Below are 21,652 nucleotides of genomic sequence, written 5' to 3' on the forward strand. Positions count from 1 at the left end.
AAATCCGCTCCTGACAAATATATATTCTTTCTCCAATTTTATTCTTCTTCATTTTCTTCCGAGCATACATATAGCCATAGGCATGCAAGAATTGCATAATTTCTTAAATTTCAGGTAGACGGGTCATAGGCCCACTCCAACAACACCGATACTGTCCCCGCTTAACCACCTGTTCAATCCGCCAGATGTGGGGTTTTAATACAAAACATCTCGATGTTGGTTAGAGGGGTAATTCTATTTAAAGGGCTTGTTCTCAAGCCTTCTGGTCAATGTGGGACAGATGAATTCTAACACTCCCTCGCACGTGAGACTCCATTTTATGAGTCACACGTGGAGTTCCACACATCGGCAGCCACGTAGAGCCAAGTTGGGACTCACCCATTCGCATGGGGGCCAATGTGGACCCACCCATTTACGTGGCATCTCTTGGCCTACGTGGAGCCAAGCCGAGGCTCACCCATTCGCATGGGGTCAAAGGGGACCCACCCATTCACATGGAAAAATGGGCTCGTCCCCTGGCTCTGATACCATCTTAAATTTCAAGTAGACGAGCCATGGGCCCACTCCAACAATATCGATATTATCCCCACTTGGCCACCTGCTCAATCCGTCAGGTGTGGGGTTTTAATACAAAATGCCTCAATGTTAGTTAGTGTAATACCCCGTATTTAAAAAAAATGGTTATATATATATGGGTGTATGTTGGGTAATTATTTTTACGTAATGATTTTATTTGATTTATTTTTATGCAAGAACCTATTCTTGATATGTAAAATAGTTTCAATGTAAAATCCTTTTTTCCTACAAATTATTTCAAAAACTAGCTATTTCATGTTCATATGTAATTAGAGATATTTTTAGTTTGAATTGGAGAAGGGGATTATGATGAGTTTGGCTAGATTTTCCTCACAAAGGCTAAGTGGTGTTTTGGCAACCATTAGAGAATAAGGGGGAGGGGTTAGTCACTACTCTAAATAGGTTGAGGTGGAGAGTTTGTAGCATTAGGAGTTAATGATTTGGTGATTACTCACCACTCTAAATGTGAAGGTGGAAGTCTACTTAAGGGTGAGTTGGCAAGTTTGTATTCATTAGGAATCTAAGAGCTAAATGTTTGGTGATGATTCATCCCTCCAAAGTTTGAAGAGGTGGGATTCATATTCCTTAGAGATGAGTGTGGGCTTGGATGCTTGTATCCACCTTGCATAATATTGATTAACTTCAAACATGTCTCTTTGCCATTTGAACACATATTAGAGCTAAGGTTTTGCTTAACCTTTGTTGTTTGTCTATTGGACCACATTTCATTGTTAATGATGAGAATAACATTTGTTGCCTTGTGATTGGAACACATTTCATGGTGATGATTAGGTTAACATTTGGTGAACACATTTCATGTTTAATGATTAGCACAACACTTACTTTCTTTCCATTGGCACACTTGTGGAGATTCTTTGGAGAAGAAGATGTCATGCAATCTACATAAAGGAAGGAGAAAAGAATCAACGGAAGGACATAGAGGAAAGAGGAAGAAGAAAAGAGAGAGGAAGAAGAAGAAGAAAAAAAAAAGAAAAAAAAACAACTCCAATAAAAAGCCATCCTCCCTTTCATATTATCCAATTACCTTTCTTTTACATATTGTTAAGGCTTTAAGCCATCTTTCATTGTATTTGTAAGTCCCTCATATATAGTGAAATACAATGAAAGCAAACCCCAGTGGATGTAGTCAATTTGGCGAACCACTTAAATCTTGTGTGTTTATGCATTTACATTTTGAGATCTTTTCCATGAGAAGCAATTCCACCAAACTATTGGCAATCTCTATTTATCTCTCTTGGGGATGATGTACAAAGAGTGTGAGACAAATCCCAGAAAAATACATGAGCCTTACCCAACAAATCTCTCCATCAAACTACTATCATTTTCATCTATCAAAAGAAAGATATCCAAGACTAGAAATTCGTCCAGCCTATTTAACAGATCAAAACACCATCATCCATATATTTTGTTATAATACTTCATTCATGAGAGTTGTTCGTCTGTCTCTCTACCATGATATATAAAATTTTCAGAAACATCCAACTGTGTGATAGTCCATTATGTCTGAAATACCAACTCATGTCTATAATCCCGCAGAAAACTGGACAGCCATGTTATGAGCACCAAAACCCCATTTTTCGTAACTCGAATCGAAACACTTCCTTCACAAAAGTTGTTCCTTATCATCTCCTCTATAACATATCCAAAAACCACAACAATCGAATATATGTTCTGACTTATATCTCAGTTCGAACAGCAGATAGTTTCAGCTATATTAAAGAAGTAGAAGTGGTGGGCTAAAATAAAAATAAAAGATGATGTTTGGAAAGGGAAAAGCTAGAGACGTAATTTCATGCCTTGTGGCATTTGAGACATATATTTCACTCTAACGATTATTTTCTCTAACGTTGATGTCTATTCTTTTCTAATAAAAACAGGTTGCTCGACCAAGATGGACGAGACGATGAACAAATATATATGGAGTGGTCAACGAGCAACATTTTATATGATGGATTATAAATTATTATTTTGTTAATATTATGATTATATTACTCTTGTTACTAATCAATTTGATTTATGTTGAAGTTGCAGGCTTGTTAGATAAAGTGTGAGTATTGATATCTATGTGAACGTGACATACACATATGCATTGCAAAGCAAGAAAAAGAGTTGTGTTGTGTCAAGTGCTCACTTGTGTAAAGTGTTTAAGTTGTGAGGATATTCAATGGCTAAAGTTTGCCTTGAATATAAAATAATGAACCGTGTATATGTCAAGCGTAGGGTGCAGGGCTTGAGTATACATTTGGGCGTCGGGGGAAGTGTTTGTTTAATAAAGTGGAAATTGAGAGTTTAATTATAAAAATTGGGTTAAGAGATGAACGGGAGTTAACTCATATTCTAACGTACTCGGAGCCAAGTGGTATAAGTATAGTATGGGATGTGCAGGCTTGGGTGCCTTAGGTATGTGTTGACGGGATTAGAAGGTAGTGAGTACATTCATACATCTCATTGCATACATTTTATGTATTTTCAAGAGCTACTCAATACAATTATTATTTTAGTTGGTATTTTTGTTATGACTTAATTTTGTATACTAATATTTGTTACAATTTAATTATTATTTTGTTAGTAGTTTTTGTTGTGAATTAATTTGTGCATTGTTTTTATTCCGTTGTGTATTCAATCAATTTTAATTATTTCATTTTTTTTCCACCATATCTTGGTTGTAGAATTTATTTCTATAGCTAAGATATGAGTCACACCCTAACTCGTGGATAGTCTTTATTCGCAGGTCGGGGCGTGACAGTTAAAGTGGGGTAATTCTATTTAAATTGATTTTCTTCTCTCCCTCTGTTCGATGTGGGACAATGGATTCCAACACTCCCCCGCACGTGAGACCCCATTTTATGGGTCACACGTGGAGTTCCACACATCGGCAACCACGTGGAGCCAAGTTGGGGCTCACCCGTTCGTGCAGGGCCAATGAGTACCCACCCATTCACATGGCATCCCTTGGCCTACATGGAGCCAAGTTGGGGCTCACCCATTCATACAGGGTCAAAGGGGACCCACCTGTTCACGTGGTAGTATGGGCTCGTCCCTTGGCTCTGGTACCATCTTAAATTTCAGGTAGACGGGTCATGGGCTCACTCCAATAGCACCGATATTGTCCCCACTTGGCTACCTACTTAATCTGTCAGGTGTGGGGTTTTAATACAAAAGGTCTCGGTGTTGGTTAGAAGGGTAATTTTATTTAAAAGGCTTGTTCTCAAGCATTCTGGTCGATGTGGGACAAAGGAATTCTAACAGAATTAAAGGGAGCTAGCTAGTAACCCAACAGGGCCAACACCATTAAACCATCCATTCTCATACACACAAGACTTTCCAAGACAACATAAGAATAAAAATAGCCCGTTAATTAAAAAAAAAACATTATGTCACACGAAAGAAATTTGACAAAGATTGATTCATATTGATAAATGGGTTTTTGATCCCTAAAAACTATTCAAATTACCCTTATGCGCAACATGAATCTTTAGACTTTTACAGAACTAGATCCTCTCCTGAGCTCAGGATGGGGATCCTCATGAGCAGCCCATCCGGGCAATTCAAACTTGATCCAACGGCTGCAATTATTATAACTTTTAGAGGGCCCCCTATTTGGAGCCATTGGATCAAATTTCAACGGCCCGGATGGGCTGCTCAGGAGAATCCCCATCCTGAGCTCAAGAGAGGATCCAGTTCCGACTTTTACAATGATTATATGAGTGATTTATTTCGCATTGATATATGAGTGTTTTTTTTTTAACAAACAATATTATTTACATTAAAGGAGATGGGTGGACTTAGTCTCAATATGGGCTAGTAATAATGTGGTTCAAACTCGCATTTGATGAGAATTGAACCTAAGATCTCTCATTTACAAGTGAAGAGGAATACCATTAGGTTAACAATTGCCAGATTCGTATTCTATTAGAATGAAACTCATGAGACCTTTTATTACACCCGATAATTGAGGTCGCATTTATTGGACTCAAAATTTTCAACATATTGTGTGAATTTGATATCAATTTATAAAAATCCAACTCAAAATTTTCAACCTAGCGTTTTGGATAAAAAGATATCTCAAACTCAAGAGATATTCAACCTTGTTTCCTCTAAATAAAAGGTATTATAATGGAGATTTATGACCAAAGGCAACAGATTAATTTTTAATTAGTAACCTTAAACTTGATTGGCAAGCAAAGACCAAACTATATGATAAAAATTAGAAACCCAGCATGACATATTACATGCCCGAGTGAAATGTGAGAAATCCAAGTCAATAGCATACAGGAAACCAAAAAGAAATGAGCTTTCTCGCGGGAAGATTAGCCGGGAAAGAGGGAGCCTATTTTCTCCAGGAATCGAAACAGGCGGTGGGCCGCCTCGTATCCCAGAAGAAGAAGCTCCCATCATCGCCGTCCGAAGCTTCCTCCGCCGCGACAGAGCACGAATCGCAAGCCGACGTGCTTCCGGAGGTCCTGAGGCACTCTCTGCCCTCCAAGATCTTCCACCAACCTTCCGAAACGACGTCGTCTCTGGACACGGCCTCCAAATGGGTTCTTGAATCCGATTCCAAGAACGGCCATTTCGTGTCCGCCGAGGCTCTCAACCCTCTGAGGGCTTACCTGTCGCTGCCCCAGGTCACTTTTGGCCCCAAAAGGTTTGCCCTTTTTGTTTTAACTTCTCAATTGTTCAATTTTGTGTTTGTTCTCTGGGAAAATGTGGGAAATTGAAGATTCTTGGACTTGTTTGGTGGATTTGACTTTGTTGATTTGTTACAGAATGCTCAAAATTTGTTTAATTTTGTTATGAATTCGCAAAATTTGGAAGCTTTATTGTGCATATTCACGTGGGAATTGGAATACCAAGTACTCTCCGGGAGGAATGCATATGAAGGGGCATTTAGTATATACTATATTCGGTGTTGAATTTGAGAGAATTCTCCAATGGTGAATTGTTCTAGCTTATATAATATATGGCATTGCTGAATGCAGGTGGCAACTGCCGGAATCAGAAAGCTCATTGTCAGCCTCGACGGCTAATGAGTTGCGTCGAGACAGGCATACTACCCACATTAATCCTGAAAAGTTGAAGGCTGCAGCCGAAGGGTTTACTCAAAGTACATCCATTTTCATTCATAGATGTGTGTGTTACCTGATAGTTTTTATAAAACAGGGATAATGGCCGTGTCGGGTGAAGGCATAAGGAATAATGATCAGTCAAGATAGTATAGGAAAGGAAAGAAGGTTTCTTGCTCAAGAAAATATCTATTTCTTAAAATCTATTATAATGCTCAACCCCATTTGACATATAAATCGGTCTTACTAATAACAACTCTTTTTATGCATGATCTTTGGATATTATCTTGGCAACTTATTGTGAATTGCCATTTTTTATGTTGTGTTTGTATTCCCGAGCTCCGCTGCTTGTCTTAGCACCCTGAAATGCAATCCTGAGCGCATATTCTCATATTTTTGTAAGAATCACGAGCTTTGCTTGGTTTCCGTCTAAAGTCCTAATGTGATGCGTTTTCTGCTTCTCTGTAGTTGGGAAGGCATTTGCTGTTGCAACTGCAGTAGTATTTGGTGGTGCCACCTTGCTATTAGGAATGGCCATCTCAAAATTACAGTTGCAAAATGTAAGTGCAAATATATTATGTCTTGATACGCAAATCTTGTAATTACCACGTGGGATCCTTTTGCCGTGATATGTTGATGAAAGTTGCGAAGACATTCTTACTATTTGGTGACAATTTCACATCAAGTTGTGATTTATATTAACAGAGTGAAGACGTCCGAACAAAAGGGAGAGACCTTATGGAGCCAAAACTGGAGATGATTCAGGAGGAACTAGCTCCCTTAAGAGCTTGGGTACGTCAAGTTGTAACATTTGAATGGGATTTCCTTTTCTCTTACCTAATTCTGCTTGAATGTTTGACTTGCACATGAACTAACATGGAGCTTCTAAATGCAGGCTGAAAAAACGTCGAAGAAATGGCGCTTGGAAAGGGACGAAAATATAAAGGAGAAGCCAATTATTAAGGCGCTTGCTAAAATGTTGGGTCCAAAGACATCCAATTAACAACATTATTGCTTATTTTTTGTCTGAATCTATGTAAATAGTTCCTATTGGTGGTGTTTATGGCTGTGGATACGAAGTTTGAAGAGTGGTCAGACCGGTGGAGAAAAAGGAAAATGATAGAAATAGGTGTTGTATGAATAATAGCTGCCTTTCCTTTTGGGGGCATGGTGTTGTATAAGTAAACACTAGTTGCCTGTGTGTATTCTTTTGTTTGAGAAGCCTTGTTTTCCTCCTTGGTTTGTAATTAAAGTCACTATCTAATAGACCCGAAGATAAATGATGGTTCAAAAATGTTATCATGCTTGGTCCAGCTTGTTTGAATGTACTTTTAAAACGATTGAAAGCGTTTTTGGTGAAAATGTTTTTAGAATGAATCTTTAGTAAAGATGCAAGTAAATTTTGGAAAAGTACTTAAAGTGTTTTCTAGAAGAAGCACATAATTGGTGCATTTTACAGAAAGCACTTCAAGTGCTTTTGGAACTCAAAAACATTTTCTCTAAAAGCGCTTTTAGTCATTTTAAAAGCACATTCAAACGAGTATGATCCACCAGCACCACTGACTCATTCAAGCAGTGTCCTCATAAAAAAAACATGTCAATATGTTTTGTTTGCGATTATATTAGCGATAGATTAGCGACAACATATTCATAGTGGATTGTTTAATAGACAATAAATGTTTGTTTTATAGTCGGACTAATAAACACAAAACACATAAATGAAATCTGGAACTTTAATAAAAGGGCACCTGAGTTGTTGAGGGAGGGAATTGAGTCTGCGAGCAGAGGCATCTTCGAGCTCTTGCACTTCTTCCATGAGCAAGTACTGAGCCCTCCTTTGTGCTCTGAAACAACCCATTGATGGATTGAAGCTGAAGCAAAGAAACATCATCACCTTCCGAAAACTATGTACAAAACCAATTCCTCTCACTTGCTCATCTCACACTTAAAAGCATGTCATCTCATCATGGTGTTTAACGTCCTAAAAATGAGAAATTTTTCAATATGTCCGACCACATGCCATCATATAATTGAAGAGATACTTAATTATAATATGAAATGTGATTTTTCGCCACGTGTTTTAAACACATTGAAAATTCTCTCCTAATAAATCTATCCGTCCCAGGCTGGACACAAAACTAACTTCTTTTCCCTTTTCATTTTCCTAAAAAGAAAAAGAAAAGCAAGGTAAATGAAACATCCGGTTACCGGTTAACTGTGGGTGAGGCAAACAGGTCACGGGCGAGTGACTCGCTCAAAGTCCTTGTAAACTGCAGCAAATAATTGGGCTATTGGATAAACCTTGGAGGAGCGTTAGGGTTTTAGTTTCAGAGTTCTGTCTCTTCTCAGTCTCTCTCACTCTTCTCCTCTGAATTTGAAGGTTCAATTTCAACAGGTAAAATCCCATAACTTGCTTCTGCTGATTTACTTTCCAAATTTAAGCTTCTTTTTCCTCTAATGGTTTCTGGGTTCTCTTCTACTCGTTTGGGGTGGGAAAGGAGATGAAAATCTTGATTCGAAAACTCAGAAATATGTATGAATTAGATGACCCAATAAATCCTTGCTGGGTTCATTTTTTTGAAGGTTTTTGCTTGCTGGGGGTGTAAGAAAAAACAATTTGTGAGTCAAAGATGTATAATTTGTTTGAAATGTGGGGTTAGGGATATAGGGAGTTTGTCCAAGTGGTTCACTAAGAATTTCTGAGCAAAAGTAAATGGAAGTGATTTCCGCGCACACGTTTTTTTTCCATATGCACGTTCTTACTTATTTCCGGTCTTTGAATTGAATAAGTCAGAGTAGAAACATAGACAAAAATAAACATGGGTACGGAAAAGGAGAAAAAGAGCGTGCGGAAGTCATTTATTCCGGAGTTCCGTATTCAAGTCAATGATGAATTACATTAATGATATTCATAAAGTTTTGAGTAAATTGTAGTTACGATATTTAACTTTAATTCAATTGGAGTAATGGTCATTCAACTAAAAATTCATTACCATTGGTCCCTCAATTCATCAAAAAGTGCAGCTATGGTCCCTCAACTAAAAATTCATTATCATTAGTCCTTTAACTATAATTCAACTAGAGAAATGATCCTTTAACTTTAACCCAATTTAGCAATGGTTCTTCCATCATAACTCGTTTTGACAAAAATTTTGACGTAGTTGAAATGACCATAATTACACACTTTGATGAGTTGAGGGAACCTAATTATATAAATGGTTATTCCAACATAACTTATTTTGACAAAATTTTGATGAAATTGATGAAATTGATGAAAATGACTATAACTACATATTTTGATAAGTTGAGGGACCAATGGTAATGGAATGGACTATTGCTTCAATTTGATTAAAGTTGAGGGACTATTACTACAATTGACTCTAAATTTTTTTATAAAATAATAAAAATCTAAAAATGGGTAGCGGGAATCGAACCCACATCGTTAGCTTGGAAGGTTAGGGTTTATAGTCGAGGTTGTGCGGAAGTCATTTCTCCCGCTAAAATCACTGTTGTTATTTGTACTGCTTTGCATTTGGGATTTGGCTACCTAGAGCGAATAAGTTACATGAAGCAATTTCTCACTCCTTTTTCTTCTCCCCTGGCACTCCCTTGTTTCTTTTGAGGATTTGGGTCGAATAAATCAAACAAGAATCAAGGGACGTGAACAAGGGGAGGAGTACAGAAGGGGATAACGCAAATGTGAAAATCACTACCCTGTGTTAAATTCAGAGATCATGGTGTTGGTTTTTCTCTTTGGTGAATACTTGTGCAATGCCTCATTGTTTTCAACTCCTAGCAGGGCAGAATAAGCCACTGCTGTAAACATGGCAAGTGTGATCATGGCCCCAACTTTCTGCTCAATCTCAGTCAGAAGAAGCGGCAAAGATTGGAGCGAGCGCAGCAGTACTAACGGGCAACATCGTGGTATGAAATTGAAGGCAATGCGGATAGAGAAACCTCTGGAGGAATTGTACCAAGTGAGAGTCGAGAGAAAGGTGTCACAGGAGAGACTAGCGGAGCTTGGAGTCTCCAGATGGTCAATGTGGAAGACGGGCAAGTGCAAGCTGCCGTGGGACTGGCAGGTCGACCAGCTGGTTTACATTGAGGAAGGAGAGGTGAGAGTCGTGCCCGAAGGCAGCCGGCAGTACATGCAATTCGTGGCTGGGGATCTTATTCGTTACCCCAAGTGGTTGGAGGCTGACCTCTGGTTCAACGGTCCTTACCAAGAGCGTTACAGTTTCCGAGCCTTTGGCGATGATTAGTCGACTTGCGTAATGTATTTTGACATGATATACATGCTCCTTAGGCTTGTTGCTTCTCATTATTTTACCAGAGGCGGTATAACCTCTCTTTCTTTTCTTTTTTTGTAGTTGATAGTACCATTTTCATATGAACTGCAAAGATGTTTTTATGCATCAAGTTCATGACAGCTTAAACAAGATTTTGACATTTCTTCTGGTGATCCCTGATGCACAAAACTATGCTTCGCCGAGGACACCATTGGGCTGCAAATCTCCGCCATTTGGCGCGAAGCGTATTATAAGAGAATAGAAAGCAGAAACCACAGCAACGAAGATCCGGCATAGAATAATTTCTTATTGAACAACAAAATCTTCCATTTCTGGCATGATAAAGTACAGATTTCCGAAAGAAGTATCAAGCCTACAGCTCTAGGAATGCACCGGACTAAGGATTACAACCAATTTCCGAGAGAAAACGTTGCTTGGGTTGAAACAAAACCAGAAAAATGTAAACTTTTCTCACCATTATACAGCAAATTTTATCATGAATTCTAGTAAGTAATAAGCACACATCCCTATAACAAACCTTTATATTACATACCTCCCTGGCTGACGGGTACAAAAGGAAAGAGTGAACTAGGAGCAATTGTGAAGTCCACAATACCCCGCCTTCGCGTTTATCAGCATAGAGTTACAACAAGCCAAAGAGAAGTGAGGTTGGGTCCAACTCACTTTCCTCCGATTATCACTGATTAGGCAAACAGAATCTGTGAGTTGCGAGGGTCTCAACTCAACTACCTGAAGATGCCCGTGGTTTTGGGTTAGTAGCAATGGCAACGGAGGAAGCAAATCTTGAGACAAGCACAGCCTCATTGCCCAAAGCCTTGGAAGCAGCCACATCTTCCAAGCGTTTCCACGTTGATTCACGTTTCTCCTGTGTTTCTTTCTCTTTGGATTCATCTTCTTGGAAGCCAACCAAGCACTCATCGAAGAGTTCTTGATCAACATCTGAGAATATCTTTTTCACATTCAATGTCAAACTCTGAACAGCTTGATTCCAATGACTTCGTGTGTTTTTCTCCAGAGCTGGGAAGATTATTGGCAGAATCACTTGGCGATTCTGTGTAATCAAATTTCTTATGTGATCGTTATTCCACAAAAACAATGCACGTTCAGCTACCTGCCAATGGAAATCAAGTTAAGAAAACTTCGCATTAAGTAAAACAAAAGTGACAATACAAATTTCACATCATAGTAATGAATATACACCAAATCTTGCACGCCAAAACCCTTTGCTGTTAAGTTTCCTTAATGCCAAAACCAAGTGCACTGTATCTAAGTAAGAAAAGGTGCTTAAGTCAGAAATTCCCACCGATCAATATGAACAGCAGAAATTCTTATCACCATCCACCTCCCAAATTGTGCGCCAGCAGAACTTACCAACAAATAACACCTAAAGCTCTCAACTTCAAATGATTTCTAAACTTCCACGGCCATACTGCTCTCCAACTCAAGGGAAATTTTAACTTACACAACTTCGTAAAGCAAATATGAACTTGTTCATTTATGCACCACTATATTAAGGTGCAACTTGGACAACTCGTCTAAACTAATTTTGACAACTAGCACATCACCTCAGTTCCAATGAACCTGAACCACAATCTGAAGTAACCCAACAGTTCTGACAACGGGAATCTATAATTGTCACTCAACCAAGTGGTGCAGATAAAAAATGCAAAGAGATTTTGTGAATAAGTACACAAAAACTTGATTTGAAATGAAAGAAACAGAATATTTACAGATTTGTTGAAGACAAAAATCTCCAACAAAACATCAAAAGTCCCAAGCTTTAACATATATCTAGTACATCTCATAAAACCAACTAGGTGGCTAGTTGAAAAGGTAACAGCCATATGAGAATCTATAAAATACATCATGTTTACAAACGTTTCACTGGAAGAAAGATATTGAAAATGGACATCCATCAGAAGTATAAGCGCACAATAAAATAAAGAATAAAACAGAATTGATAAAAACAGTACACACTGTATCTATATACATACACAGTCAAAGCCAGTAAAAGATAAAGACATTAATTGAAAAGTACCTGAAAATGTGAGCTGTTGAGACAGTGACCAATTTGACGAAACAAGGGGACCATGCAGCGCTGAAATTCTGATGGCTGGGTAGCTTCCAAAACTTCTTCTAATTCACCAAGGAACATAACTTCCTTTGAACTATTAGTTATGGGCCAATACTTCAGCAGTCCTCGAATCACTGTATCCGCCAACTTGGCATCTTTCTCCACAAACTGACTGATGCAATATGAGAGTTGCTGATGGTACATAGATACACACTTGGGCTTGTGAAGAGGAATCAAGGCACGAACAAGGAACAGCTTGTGCTCTTCCTTCAAAGGCAAAGCAAAACCATTGATTATGCTGCCTAAGATTTCAAGCAATTCCGCAATCCCATTGTGCTTCTCGGTCTCAAAAATGAACCAAAAGAAGATGTTGTTGATGGATTTCCTAATGAATGGTCGATGCACCATGAACTTCCCATAAATGCGATGGAGGATCGTCTTTAAGTATTCCCTCTCTCTTTGGTCCTCAGAGTCAAACAAACCAAGCAACTTCAACACAAACGAGTGGTCAATATATCTTTTAGCTAGCTTAGCATCGGTCTCTGGCGAAACCACAAATCTTAATAGAAATTCATACACAACCTGAAGATGAGGCCAAGCTGGTTCCAACATCTGGTCCTCCTCGTCTTGGTCATACATATCAGGACCCTTGTTATCAAGATTGGAAGACGAAAGTGTACGAAACAGATTGGTCGCCACCATCTTCGTAATCTCTTGCATTACCACCTCATTGAACTTTGATGTTACTGATGAAATGTAATCAACAAGTTCAAGTAAAGTCTGCCGCTTGACATCCTTCTCCTTGAGATTCTTTGAGGGATCATTAAAATCAAACACAACACAACACATGTTCAACTTCTTAATAAAATGATTCTGCCTTTCTGAACTTGGAACGTCCCTGAAACTCGGCAGAGGCTCATATGCACCCAAAGAAAACAAAGGACCTACTTGGGTTGCAATGGGAGCTGATTTCTTCGAGTGATTTGATTTAACTGCGCTCGAGGAGTGTGAGGCAAGAGTCCCATTGCTCGAACGCGAATTGCCTGAACCCAAATTCGAAGACTTTGACGAAGAAGAGCTCGATTTTGAGTTGTGGGATGGATTGGGGCCATTCCCATTGGCCCCTCCGTCACTATACGCATCGCTTTGCGATGATTTCGATGGTTTCCGAGGTATTTTACCCAATATATTTTTTATCATATCTACAAAACCCTTGACCCTCAACTTCTGTAAACACTAATCGAGCTTTCACAAACCAATTCAAATAATTTGCATTCTCAAAACCCAACAATCCAATCCACACGAAAGGTCACAATTTATGGACAGATGAAATTATAACCCCACCAGACGAACATGCCCTTGCCCTAGACGATTCTTCCGGGCACCAAATCCTCGTAATTTCTGACAAAGAATTCAAATTGAAGGGAAAAAAACTTGTGGGTTTTGAACAGATTGAAGAGATACGCAATTAAAATTGACTTACATCGGCTGCGTAATCAAAGGGATCCGAGAAAGTGCGAGAAAACGACAGAAAATGTGAAGGAAGACCTACAAAAATCCGAGCAGGAAGTCTGGAAGTCGGGTCTTCAGCTTGACAAAACCCTAATTAAATCTAATTGGGCACCTAATTTGAAGAGAGAGAGGCAAAAGGCTAAAGTGAAAAGAATCAAAAGTTTGAATTTAAAAAAATGGAAAGGAAATTGTCTGGTTACTAAATACAGTGGAGCCTCTACATTTCGATGAAGAAAACGAAAGTCGAAGAAAAACAAGGAATTTGGAACGCGTGGCTTATTTTGTTGCTACACAAACGTCCCTTAACCGTTTAACCTGTATTTTAAATTATTCTGTCTAAAATTTGAAGAAGAAAAAAAAAATTTATAAAGTGAAAGAAAATAATGACGAGAATAACTTCAGTATGATTGTTTGATTATGACAACTCTTACATATGAGAAAGGGTGAAGTAGAGTGGAACAAAAGTAGGAGATCTCATATTTTTGCGAAAGTTATCCTACACATAAAGTGGTCGAAAACCCTTACCCAAGTCTTTCTCGTCAAAGACAAGTTGGATGTAAAGATTTAATATGAAGTGGTCGAACTAAAATCTCGTTACCATCATACGGTCTAACTAGATTAAACAAGGTAAAAGACTCTTATCATGTATTTCCACTAACCTGTAAAAAGTGTACCCAATCCTTGGGGATGCGACAATACATCTAAAAAATTATTCCATCAAACGTTTTTTCTCCTAGATCTAGCGACACGAACTAAATGTCTTATCCAAACCAAGAAACTATTGCCCCCAAATAGTTGAAATAATCACGTGTATATGAGTAAAAGTGAATCACTTTTTCAAATCATACAAGCTGCAAACGTGCACAAGATTGCGCTAATGGAAAAGGAAGACTGTATGGCATTAAGTCAGTGACATCCACCGCCACATATTTTCCACCATCTCATCAATTTTGTGTTGAAAGATGTGGAATTTATACCTCATCCTCTTCCCTTTTTTTATTGAACTATTTCTACTTTTCAAGGATTCCCCAATTTTTAAGTTACCAATTTCTTTTTCATTTTTCTTAAACAAATATTGGGAAAATGCAAAAGAACAAGTTAGGTCTAACAAATTAGTAGTTAAAAGACGAACATTAAAACCAACATAACTTGTTAGTTTGAGTACAATGAACAAATATTTAGTATAAACAGGGTATATATATAGCTTGATTGGGCAAGATAAGAGACTTAATCATGAGCTTTGCTGGCCAAGTTAGGTCAAGACGGCCTCTTAGACATCTCATGACTCTGTCTTCTATTTGGAGGGGGAGGGGAGAGAGAGAGAGAGATTTTAGGTGAATATGTGTACCATGGTGCTAAAACATGGTAATACTAAAGGCTAGAGATTTGTACCAAAAGATGTGACTCGACGCGAATCCGGAAAATATGATTCTTCAAAAACCTGACATGCACAAATAACATACAGCACCAGTTAATCATAGAGGTCGACAAAACCCGCAGTTATGATAATGACAATACATGATCCTCAAACCCGTGGTACATTCACATGTCTTTGTTGATGGTCGATCCTGTGGGGAAAATAGCACGAGGCAGGGAGAAAAGCAATCTGATGGAATGGAGCCCAGCTCCACCAGCCAGTAAGACCAACCCAGTGGCAACTGAGTGTTTACAAAGACAAAACCCACCGGTTACGCCAAATGGGGTTGTTCCAGTTACTCCTGAAACTGCACTCACCGTGCCTGTGATCAACATATGCAGCCCTACTCTTTCTCATGCCCAACGACGGAAAGGACAGTGAAACACCAGGGGGAGGGTGGGGATTAAAAAACACAAGAAACTAAAACAGCTGCCGTTGCATGCAGTACTAAGTAATGCCAGCAATAAACACATCACCACAAATCCAAAGTTCCTCCTAAATGTTTGGTTTGATGTGTTCTCATTTTCTCTGTGCTCAAATATGATTTTCATGTCTTGCAAGGGCAACACAGAACACAAACTCATTGCCTAAGTCTAGCACACATACAAACATTCAAAAACTAAAAAAAGCCTTTGGATTGTGCAAGCACAGTATCTTCTCTGCACTGTACATTTCCACAACACACAACACAGGAGCTAATGCCAAAGAAGTCTGGATACCTCCTCACCAAGCATCTGAATCAACAGGTCACCTCTTCCTGCGCTTTGGCTCCGCCTAGAACAAAATTCAAAACAGAACACAATATCATTGTTAAAAAGACATGATCCTTCACTGAAAGGAAAGCAATAGGATGATGTTGATATGAGCTCAACAAAATTACCTCAGAACAGTCAAAAGTGTTTACATAATGCTCTGGTTAAGGCCTCGGATAACTATAATAACGTGCCACTTAAACAGCATTGCCTAAAATTAATTCCACTAGTTGACACGGTATCATAATCACTATCCATAAGACCTCTCTCTCTCTCTCTCTCTCTCTCTCTCAAAACTTTTAAAGTTTTCCTTATCCACTATTTATTCCATAGGTTGTCATTAAATCATCTAACAATGTTGGTTAAGGAAAACCAAGTGTTTTAGGTAAAGACAACGTCTCCAGCATACCAATTTTCAATCTGCATTAACTAAGGCATAAATACTGACAAGGAATTTAAGTCATAAAGATTCGCTATAATTCTTTGAGTAAAATAGTGACAAAAGAAACAAAGACACACAAATTCTCTTAGTCTGGACAAGTGGTGTTACTGCGATACATTCAAGAACCTTTTGAAATTGGATAAATAGAACACACAGATTTCTTACCTTAGCCTCAACAGATGGTGATACTGGAAATGTGTTCAAGGATCTTTTGGCATCATCATCAGATGAGCAGTCAGAACATAAAAAGTGCTCCAACTTTTTTGCATCTTCAATTGTCATACCCATACACGAGGGATGAAACCTGCAAATTATGAATGCAACACACGAAGCATATCTGTTATTACCATGTATACAATGCCATTGTTAGTTTAATTGAAAACACCAACACTTAATTATGTTGTCGAGGCAAAGGCATTTTGACAGTAAAAAACTCCATTGGATAGATCGTGGACCTAAAATCCACCTGTCCAAAATAAATATTCCACTATCTTTGAAGAGTTGCTTAACAGCAACCAACTACTATTTTGTTGACAGTGCACTTCATCTGATCTTATATTGCTCGAGTAATATAACAGGCTCATACAAAAGTATCGTAAGTAAAGCTTCAAAACAAAAATATGAGAATCATATGGGACCAGTTCAATTTTCAATTCAATTTCTGTTGATATAGATATTGTCATATTTTTTCCACAACAGTTCCATATTCTAAAACCGAGAATAATATCCATTACGATCAGATTTAATACCTTCCTAAGATCAAGTTCTCAAGCATCCACCAAATAACTATCAAACTTAATAAACCAAAAGAAGACCTTGTGCAGTAGACACATACTATGTTAAGCATAAGCAGATATTTATTTCCTTAAATTTGGAAAATTAGAAGGTCTGATATTACCGGAAATAAGGTACAAAAGGAAATCAAATGAGCCCCCACTCACAATACACAACGGTTAAGAAAAGAGAAATAAATTCCAAGTGTTGAGGATTACTGAGATTGAGCCAGTGTATATGGTCTGAAACCCAAATATGGTCAAAAATACCCGAATTACTATGAATTAAAACTCTTCATATACCATTCCACATGCTACACTAACTCCCATACAATAAATAAACTGAATGTGTTTGCAATTGAGCAATCTGAAATTTTGACAAACACCTCATCATCTGCAACACCTAAGTAGTAAATGAATTTAACAATCATCACCTTCTACAAATGGAATCATATGGCACTAGCAGTCACAATTTCCATTTTCTATTCTACACAACCACTAATCAAGAGAGCTTCTAAAAAGAAAAATGAATAAAGATCCGATGTTTAGTGAAACAAAATGCATACAAACTTTGAAATGGATGAACAATACCAAGCACAAAACAAGGGAGTGGTGTGCATTTACCAGTCCTTGCATCCCTCGCATTGCACCATAAGGTCGTCCGGATTGTATGGCATCTCACATTTACAATACCTTCAAAACAATAACCAGAACAGCATAATTTCAAAAACCAATCATCACCAATCAAGTATTACATGTGTGTTTCTGTGCGCAATCATCATCAATCATCATCACAAAAAGAACACATTGCTTACACAGCCACGCGGTCTGGTGTGAACCCTCCAGTGGAAGCCTTGTACTCAAACCTACAGAAGTAATCCTCAGCTCCCACATTCTCAAGCTTAGTGTAGTTCTTGAAGGAGTGCACTGTACACTTCCCTTCGATAGTATGTGCACTCTGCACATCATAGTGGTCTGATAAAAACAGCTCCTTGGCCCCATGGAACTGTCTCCTTCCTCCAATCGATTCCTCAGGCCGATAATACCATCGAATCCGAACCTTCACATTGTTGCGGTGGTCAGCTTCGAGCTTCTCCACGCGTGCCACATACGGAGGCTTATCAGTGTCTGACGGCCGCATTAACACACAATCACCAGCTGGCCAGTACAAAATCAATCGAAATATCAATGCCACACATAGCAGAGAAACACTTAACTTCACAAACTGTTTAACAAAAAAATCGAGTCTTTAACACCAATAATTTGAAAAACTATGACAAGTCTTGGATTTCCGAGCTCGAAATTGAAATTTTGAATCTGGGTTTTACAGATAACTTCATGTATATATGTAAAGATCGAAAATTTAGCTATCTAAAACATAGATATAATTTTATTTTTTTTTAAATTCGGGTTTTTAGAAGCTAAAATTGGAGAATAAATTTTGGTTTTTTTTTCAGAGAGAGAGAGGATAGTTACGTCGAACGATTTTGTTGGTGCCCTTGATGGTGTAAGAGTCAAGGTCCTTTTTTCCAGGTTTGGTCTTGGCCATGAATGTTGAGCAGCTGCAACTTCTGCGATTTCAGACAGGCGGATGGCGGCGGAGACAGGGAAGCTGGATTTAGGGAAAATGTGAGAAAAATGAGGCGAGATTGTTGTAGCTAAGTGAGGAATTTCTATTAGGGTTTTGTGGATTGGATGGAGGGCTTTAGATGGTTTAATGGCGTAAACGGAAACCCTAGAAATTAGAAGGTTCGGACAAACGGGGAAAGAGGGGAGGAGAAGATTTGGTCGGAGAGAGAGAGAGAGAGAGCGCTTTTGCTTGGACGGATTGCGAGGATGAACAGACTGGATGCCAACAGCATCATGTATCATTCATTCATCACCACCATCATCATCCATTCTTGCATACATTGATGCCCATTTTATATTACTAAAACAAAATTATGTCTTTGCTTTTATTTTTCTTTCTTACTAAGAGTGATGTCATCAACAATCGTCTAGTGGCTGTCAAGTGTTGATGCAAACCGGTCATTCAACGTATGCTCTCAACGAGTCACTCAAGTGTGCATAAATAGCTAAGCCCCAACTCTCAACACATAAATGCGTCAACCATGCACACACTAATCGAATTCCTTAACGCACGTATCAACGGTCATTATCTCTATCCTTCTTAATACAACAATATTGATGGGAGTTGGCTTTATGACCTTTTATTTACAACGGACCAACCACTAACTATGTATTAACTCAACACAAATACAGTACGGCATAGTTATTTATGTGAGTTGAATTTGTAACTTCGCACATACAAATAAAAATGAATATTACTAGATCATAGTATTATGACGCTATCTTTTTATCAAAATAAAATTATGAGTTCGAACAAGAGAGCTTTTCTAAAATTAACTTAAAATCACCTCCTCCTTTTAATGTAGATAATATCATTTGTTTAAAAAAAATTTAACATAAGATAGGTTTTCAATCTTACAGTTTTCTATTCTTGTATTTAGCTTGAAGGTCAAATTTCACTTCAAACAAGATAAATACAAAATTTATTAGATTTAAATTTAGATTTTAGCATTTGTTACTTAGTACTACAGTCTAGTGTTATTTCTCTTCACTTGTAAGTGAGAGGTCTTAAGTTCGATTTTCTCCAAATGCAAATTTAAACCACATTATTGTTAGTCTTTATGAGGCTAAGCCCACCCCATTTCCGCATAATGTAGATAATATTGTTTGTTCAAGAAAATTAAAAATGCAGATTTTAACATTTAAGGCTTACAACTAAGCAAATAGTCACTTTAAATAAATTTCATTATTATCATGTGTTATTATAAATTAGAGCATGTTTGAGAATGCTTTTTTGAATGAGTAAGTATTTTCAGTTAATTAAAAATTATGTTTTTTCAGAAAATCTTAAATTGCTTCTAAAGTTATAAAAGCGCTTTTTCAATAATGTTTTTTTTTCAAGAAATACTTTTAACTATTTTCCCAAAAGCATTTGAATTTTAATATTAAGTTTCAAATATTTCTAATAATCTCAAACCAGCCGTTACTGATCAAATTGATGTATGGAGACATTTTCATTCCTTGCAGAGAAGGGAATGAGAAACCTAGCACAAGCGAACATAGTTTAAATTAGCAGATTAGGTGAGCACACACTTCTCAAACTTTTGTTACTTTTCGTTCAACGACCTACTCTTTTCTCACCTACAGCAATTATTTAAGGCTCGATCGTCTCTTACATTTGGTGTTGGGTTTTCAAATTTTTGTGATACGAAGAAAATATAATGGAAAAAAGGAAGGATGAAGACGGGTAGTGAGAGAAAGTGAAAGAAATAAAGAAGAATTAACGAAACAAATTTTTGAAAGTGAAATTAAACAACTTAAAATTGTTTTTTGCATAGTTTTGTGTTTGTGTACCTTTCCTTGTACATTTATTCTGCGTCTCTCTCATCATATTTCCTCACTCTTCTTTATCTTTCATTTTCACCATGTATTTTACCTGATTATGAAAACACATCAAATAAAAAGTACAAGCCAAAAACCAGATAACTATCAAACAAACACTTGCGTAGTAGAGAGATTTATAAGTGGAATTGTAAGATGACGTGACAGCGCTCCAGATAAACCAAAAAATCTTGTATGTATACTTGGAATACTTATCATGTGTTATACGTTTTTATATGCTATAAAATAAGTAGACGATACGATTAATATGTCTTACTTTTAGTATAGTAATAAAATAAATACATATAATATAATTTAAATGCAATTGTAATAAGGGAACTGTTATTAGCACTTCAAAAAATTTATTATACACTCCTCACACATGTATTTTTCTTTCTAATTCTAGAAAGTTTGGAATGCAAAATGAGATTTTTTGAGTGCTAATAATAATTCCCTCATAATAATACATAACAAGTATTCCATATATAGATAAACATTGAAAGTGGCCATTTACCACAGTGGTAGAAATGTGTTAAGCCCTTGCATGATAGCCTAGGTTCAAACCTCATCGGTAGCTAATCTAACATCTAATCTAACAAAATATTTCGTTTGACAAAAACAAAAAAAAATATATATATATACACACACACATAAACATTATCCTCAATAGCGGTGTTCTTATTATTTCTATTGTTCTTCTTACTTCTATAATCTAACGGCCTCGCAATTCTATCACTTCAATATGAATATGTGCGAGAGAATGCGAACAACTTCTTCATTCAAAATAGATATTTTTTTTAAAGGTCGTGTTATCCCCGCACATATTTTTACCTCTCACACATGCATCTTTCTTAATTTTAAACCGTCAGATCAAATGAATTAAAGAAAATCAATGAAATTAACAGAAGTGAATTAAAGAGGTAAAAAAGAGTGAATCACACTACCCTTTTACCAAAATCATGCATGCATGCATGCATGGAAAAACCATGTATTCTTATTAGGCACGTATTAATTTAATAAACATGACTCGGATTTAGATTCAAGATCTGTTATATATTAGAATATAGGGTAAATTCATCACTATATAAGAGCTAAATGTTGACAAAATGACACTTGATATTGAAAAATTGGGATCAAAACTATATATCTGAAAATGATATGTTGAGTGCATGCACCAACAACGGAGATATCAAGCAGTACAATTAACATCAATCCTCTGACACTGATGCATCAGATTAATGTTATTAGGTGGTTACCACATA

At 37.4% G+C, this 21,652-nt stretch overlaps 4 protein-coding genes and 1 long non-coding RNA gene across 7 annotated transcripts; 2 read left to right on the top strand and 3 right to left on the bottom strand.

Moving 5' to 3' along the window:
- Positions 1 to 4,744: 4,744 nt before the first annotated feature.
- Positions 4,745 to 6,962, top strand: LOC126612321 (uncharacterized). Its single transcript, XM_050280713.1, has 5 exons — positions 4,745 to 5,242; positions 5,577 to 5,701; positions 6,129 to 6,220; positions 6,366 to 6,452; positions 6,556 to 6,962. Exons 1-5 carry the CDS (start codon positions 4,887 to 4,889, stop codon positions 6,661 to 6,663), a joined length of 768 nt encoding a protein of 255 aa, XP_050136670.1. The 5' UTR covers positions 4,745 to 4,886; the 3' UTR covers positions 6,664 to 6,962.
- A 366-nt stretch (positions 6,963 to 7,328) lies between these two features.
- LOC126612337 (uncharacterized) lies at positions 7,329 to 9,614 on the bottom strand. Its single transcript, XR_007619001.1, has 2 exons — positions 9,485 to 9,614; positions 7,329 to 8,073 (listed from the first exon to the last, which is right to left on the bottom strand). It is a non-coding gene; the product is annotated as an uncharacterized LOC126612337 (long non-coding RNA).
- LOC126612329 (uncharacterized) lies at positions 7,914 to 10,109 on the top strand. Of its 2 annotated transcripts, none has more exons than XM_050280724.1 (2): positions 7,914 to 8,055; positions 9,457 to 10,109. In XM_050280724.1, exon 2 carries the CDS (start codon positions 9,485 to 9,487, stop codon positions 9,920 to 9,922), a length of 438 nt encoding a protein of 145 aa, XP_050136681.1. In that variant the 5' UTR covers positions 7,914 to 8,055; positions 9,457 to 9,484; the 3' UTR covers positions 9,923 to 10,109. The 2 variants fall into 2 exon arrangements, with proteins under 2 accessions (XP_050136681.1, XP_050136680.1); XM_050280723.1 differs by having other exon boundaries at positions 7,917 to 8,055; positions 9,460 to 10,109.
- Positions 10,110 to 10,236: 127 nt separating this feature from the next.
- Positions 10,237 to 13,833, bottom strand: LOC126612309 (serine/threonine protein phosphatase 2A 59 kDa regulatory subunit B' gamma isoform-like). Of its 2 annotated transcripts, XM_050280700.1 has the most exons (3): positions 13,528 to 13,833; positions 12,009 to 13,445; positions 10,237 to 11,081 (listed from the first exon to the last, which is right to left on the bottom strand). In XM_050280700.1, the coding sequence occupies exons 2-3, from the start codon at positions 13,242 to 13,244 to the stop codon at positions 10,692 to 10,694; spliced, it is 1,626 nt and encodes a 541-aa protein (XP_050136657.1). In that variant the 5' UTR covers positions 13,245 to 13,445; positions 13,528 to 13,833; the 3' UTR covers positions 10,237 to 10,691. The 2 variants fall into 2 exon arrangements, with proteins under 2 accessions (XP_050136657.1, XP_050136656.1); XM_050280699.1 differs by having other exon boundaries at positions 12,009 to 13,833.
- A 1,138-nt stretch (positions 13,834 to 14,971) lies between these two features.
- Positions 14,972 to 18,865, bottom strand: LOC126612326 (chromatin remodeling protein EBS-like). The gene is made up of 5 exons (XM_050280719.1): positions 18,417 to 18,865; positions 17,756 to 18,098; positions 17,565 to 17,633; positions 16,333 to 16,471; positions 14,972 to 15,747 (listed from the first exon to the last, which is right to left on the bottom strand). Exons 1-5 carry the CDS (start codon positions 18,487 to 18,489, stop codon positions 15,721 to 15,723), a joined length of 651 nt encoding a protein of 216 aa, XP_050136676.1. The 5' UTR covers positions 18,490 to 18,865; the 3' UTR covers positions 14,972 to 15,720.
- Between the last annotated feature and the right edge of the window lie 2,787 nt (positions 18,866 to 21,652).

Source organism: Malus sylvestris, chromosome 17, assembly GCF_916048215.2.
Source record: "Malus sylvestris chromosome 17, drMalSylv7.2, whole genome shotgun sequence".
Lineage (NCBI taxonomy): Eukaryota > Viridiplantae > Streptophyta > Magnoliopsida > Rosales > Rosaceae > Malus > Malus sylvestris.

Excerpts from the sequence above, each read along its gene's own strand:
- LOC126612321 (XM_050280713.1), top strand. The coding sequence starts at position 4,887 with ATGAGCTTTCTCGCGGGAAGATTAGCCGGGAAAGAGGGAGCCTATTTT. Across the intron at positions 5,243-5,576 it reads GTCACTTTTGGCCCCAAAAG|GTGGCAACTGCCGGAATCAG; the intron begins GTTTGCCCTTTT and ends TGCTGAATGCAG. Across the intron at positions 5,702-6,128 it reads AGCCGAAGGGTTTACTCAAA|TTGGGAAGGCATTTGCTGTT; the intron begins GTACATCCATTT and ends GCTTCTCTGTAG.
- LOC126612329 (XM_050280724.1), top strand. The coding sequence starts at position 9,485 with ATGGCAAGTGTGATCATGGCCCCAACTTTCTGCTCAATCTCAGTCAGA.
- LOC126612309 (XM_050280700.1), bottom strand. The coding sequence starts at position 13,244 with ATGATAAAAAATATATTGGGTAAAATACCTCGGAAACCATCGAAATCA. Across the intron at positions 11,082-12,008 it reads TCAACAGCTCACATTTTCAG|GTAGCTGAACGTGCATTGTT; the intron begins GTACTTTTCAAT and ends TTCCATTGGCAG.
- LOC126612326 (XM_050280719.1), bottom strand. The coding sequence starts at position 18,489 with ATGGCCAAGACCAAACCTGGAAAAAAGGACCTTGACTCTTACACCATC. Across the intron at positions 16,472-17,564 it reads TGCGAGGGATGCAAGGACTG|GTTTCATCCCTCGTGTATGG; the intron begins GTAAATGCACAC and ends CATAATTTGCAG. Across the intron at positions 15,748-16,332 it reads CACCATCTGTTGAGGCTAAG|GCGGAGCCAAAGCGCAGGAA; the intron begins GTAAGAAATCTG and ends ATTTTGTTCTAG.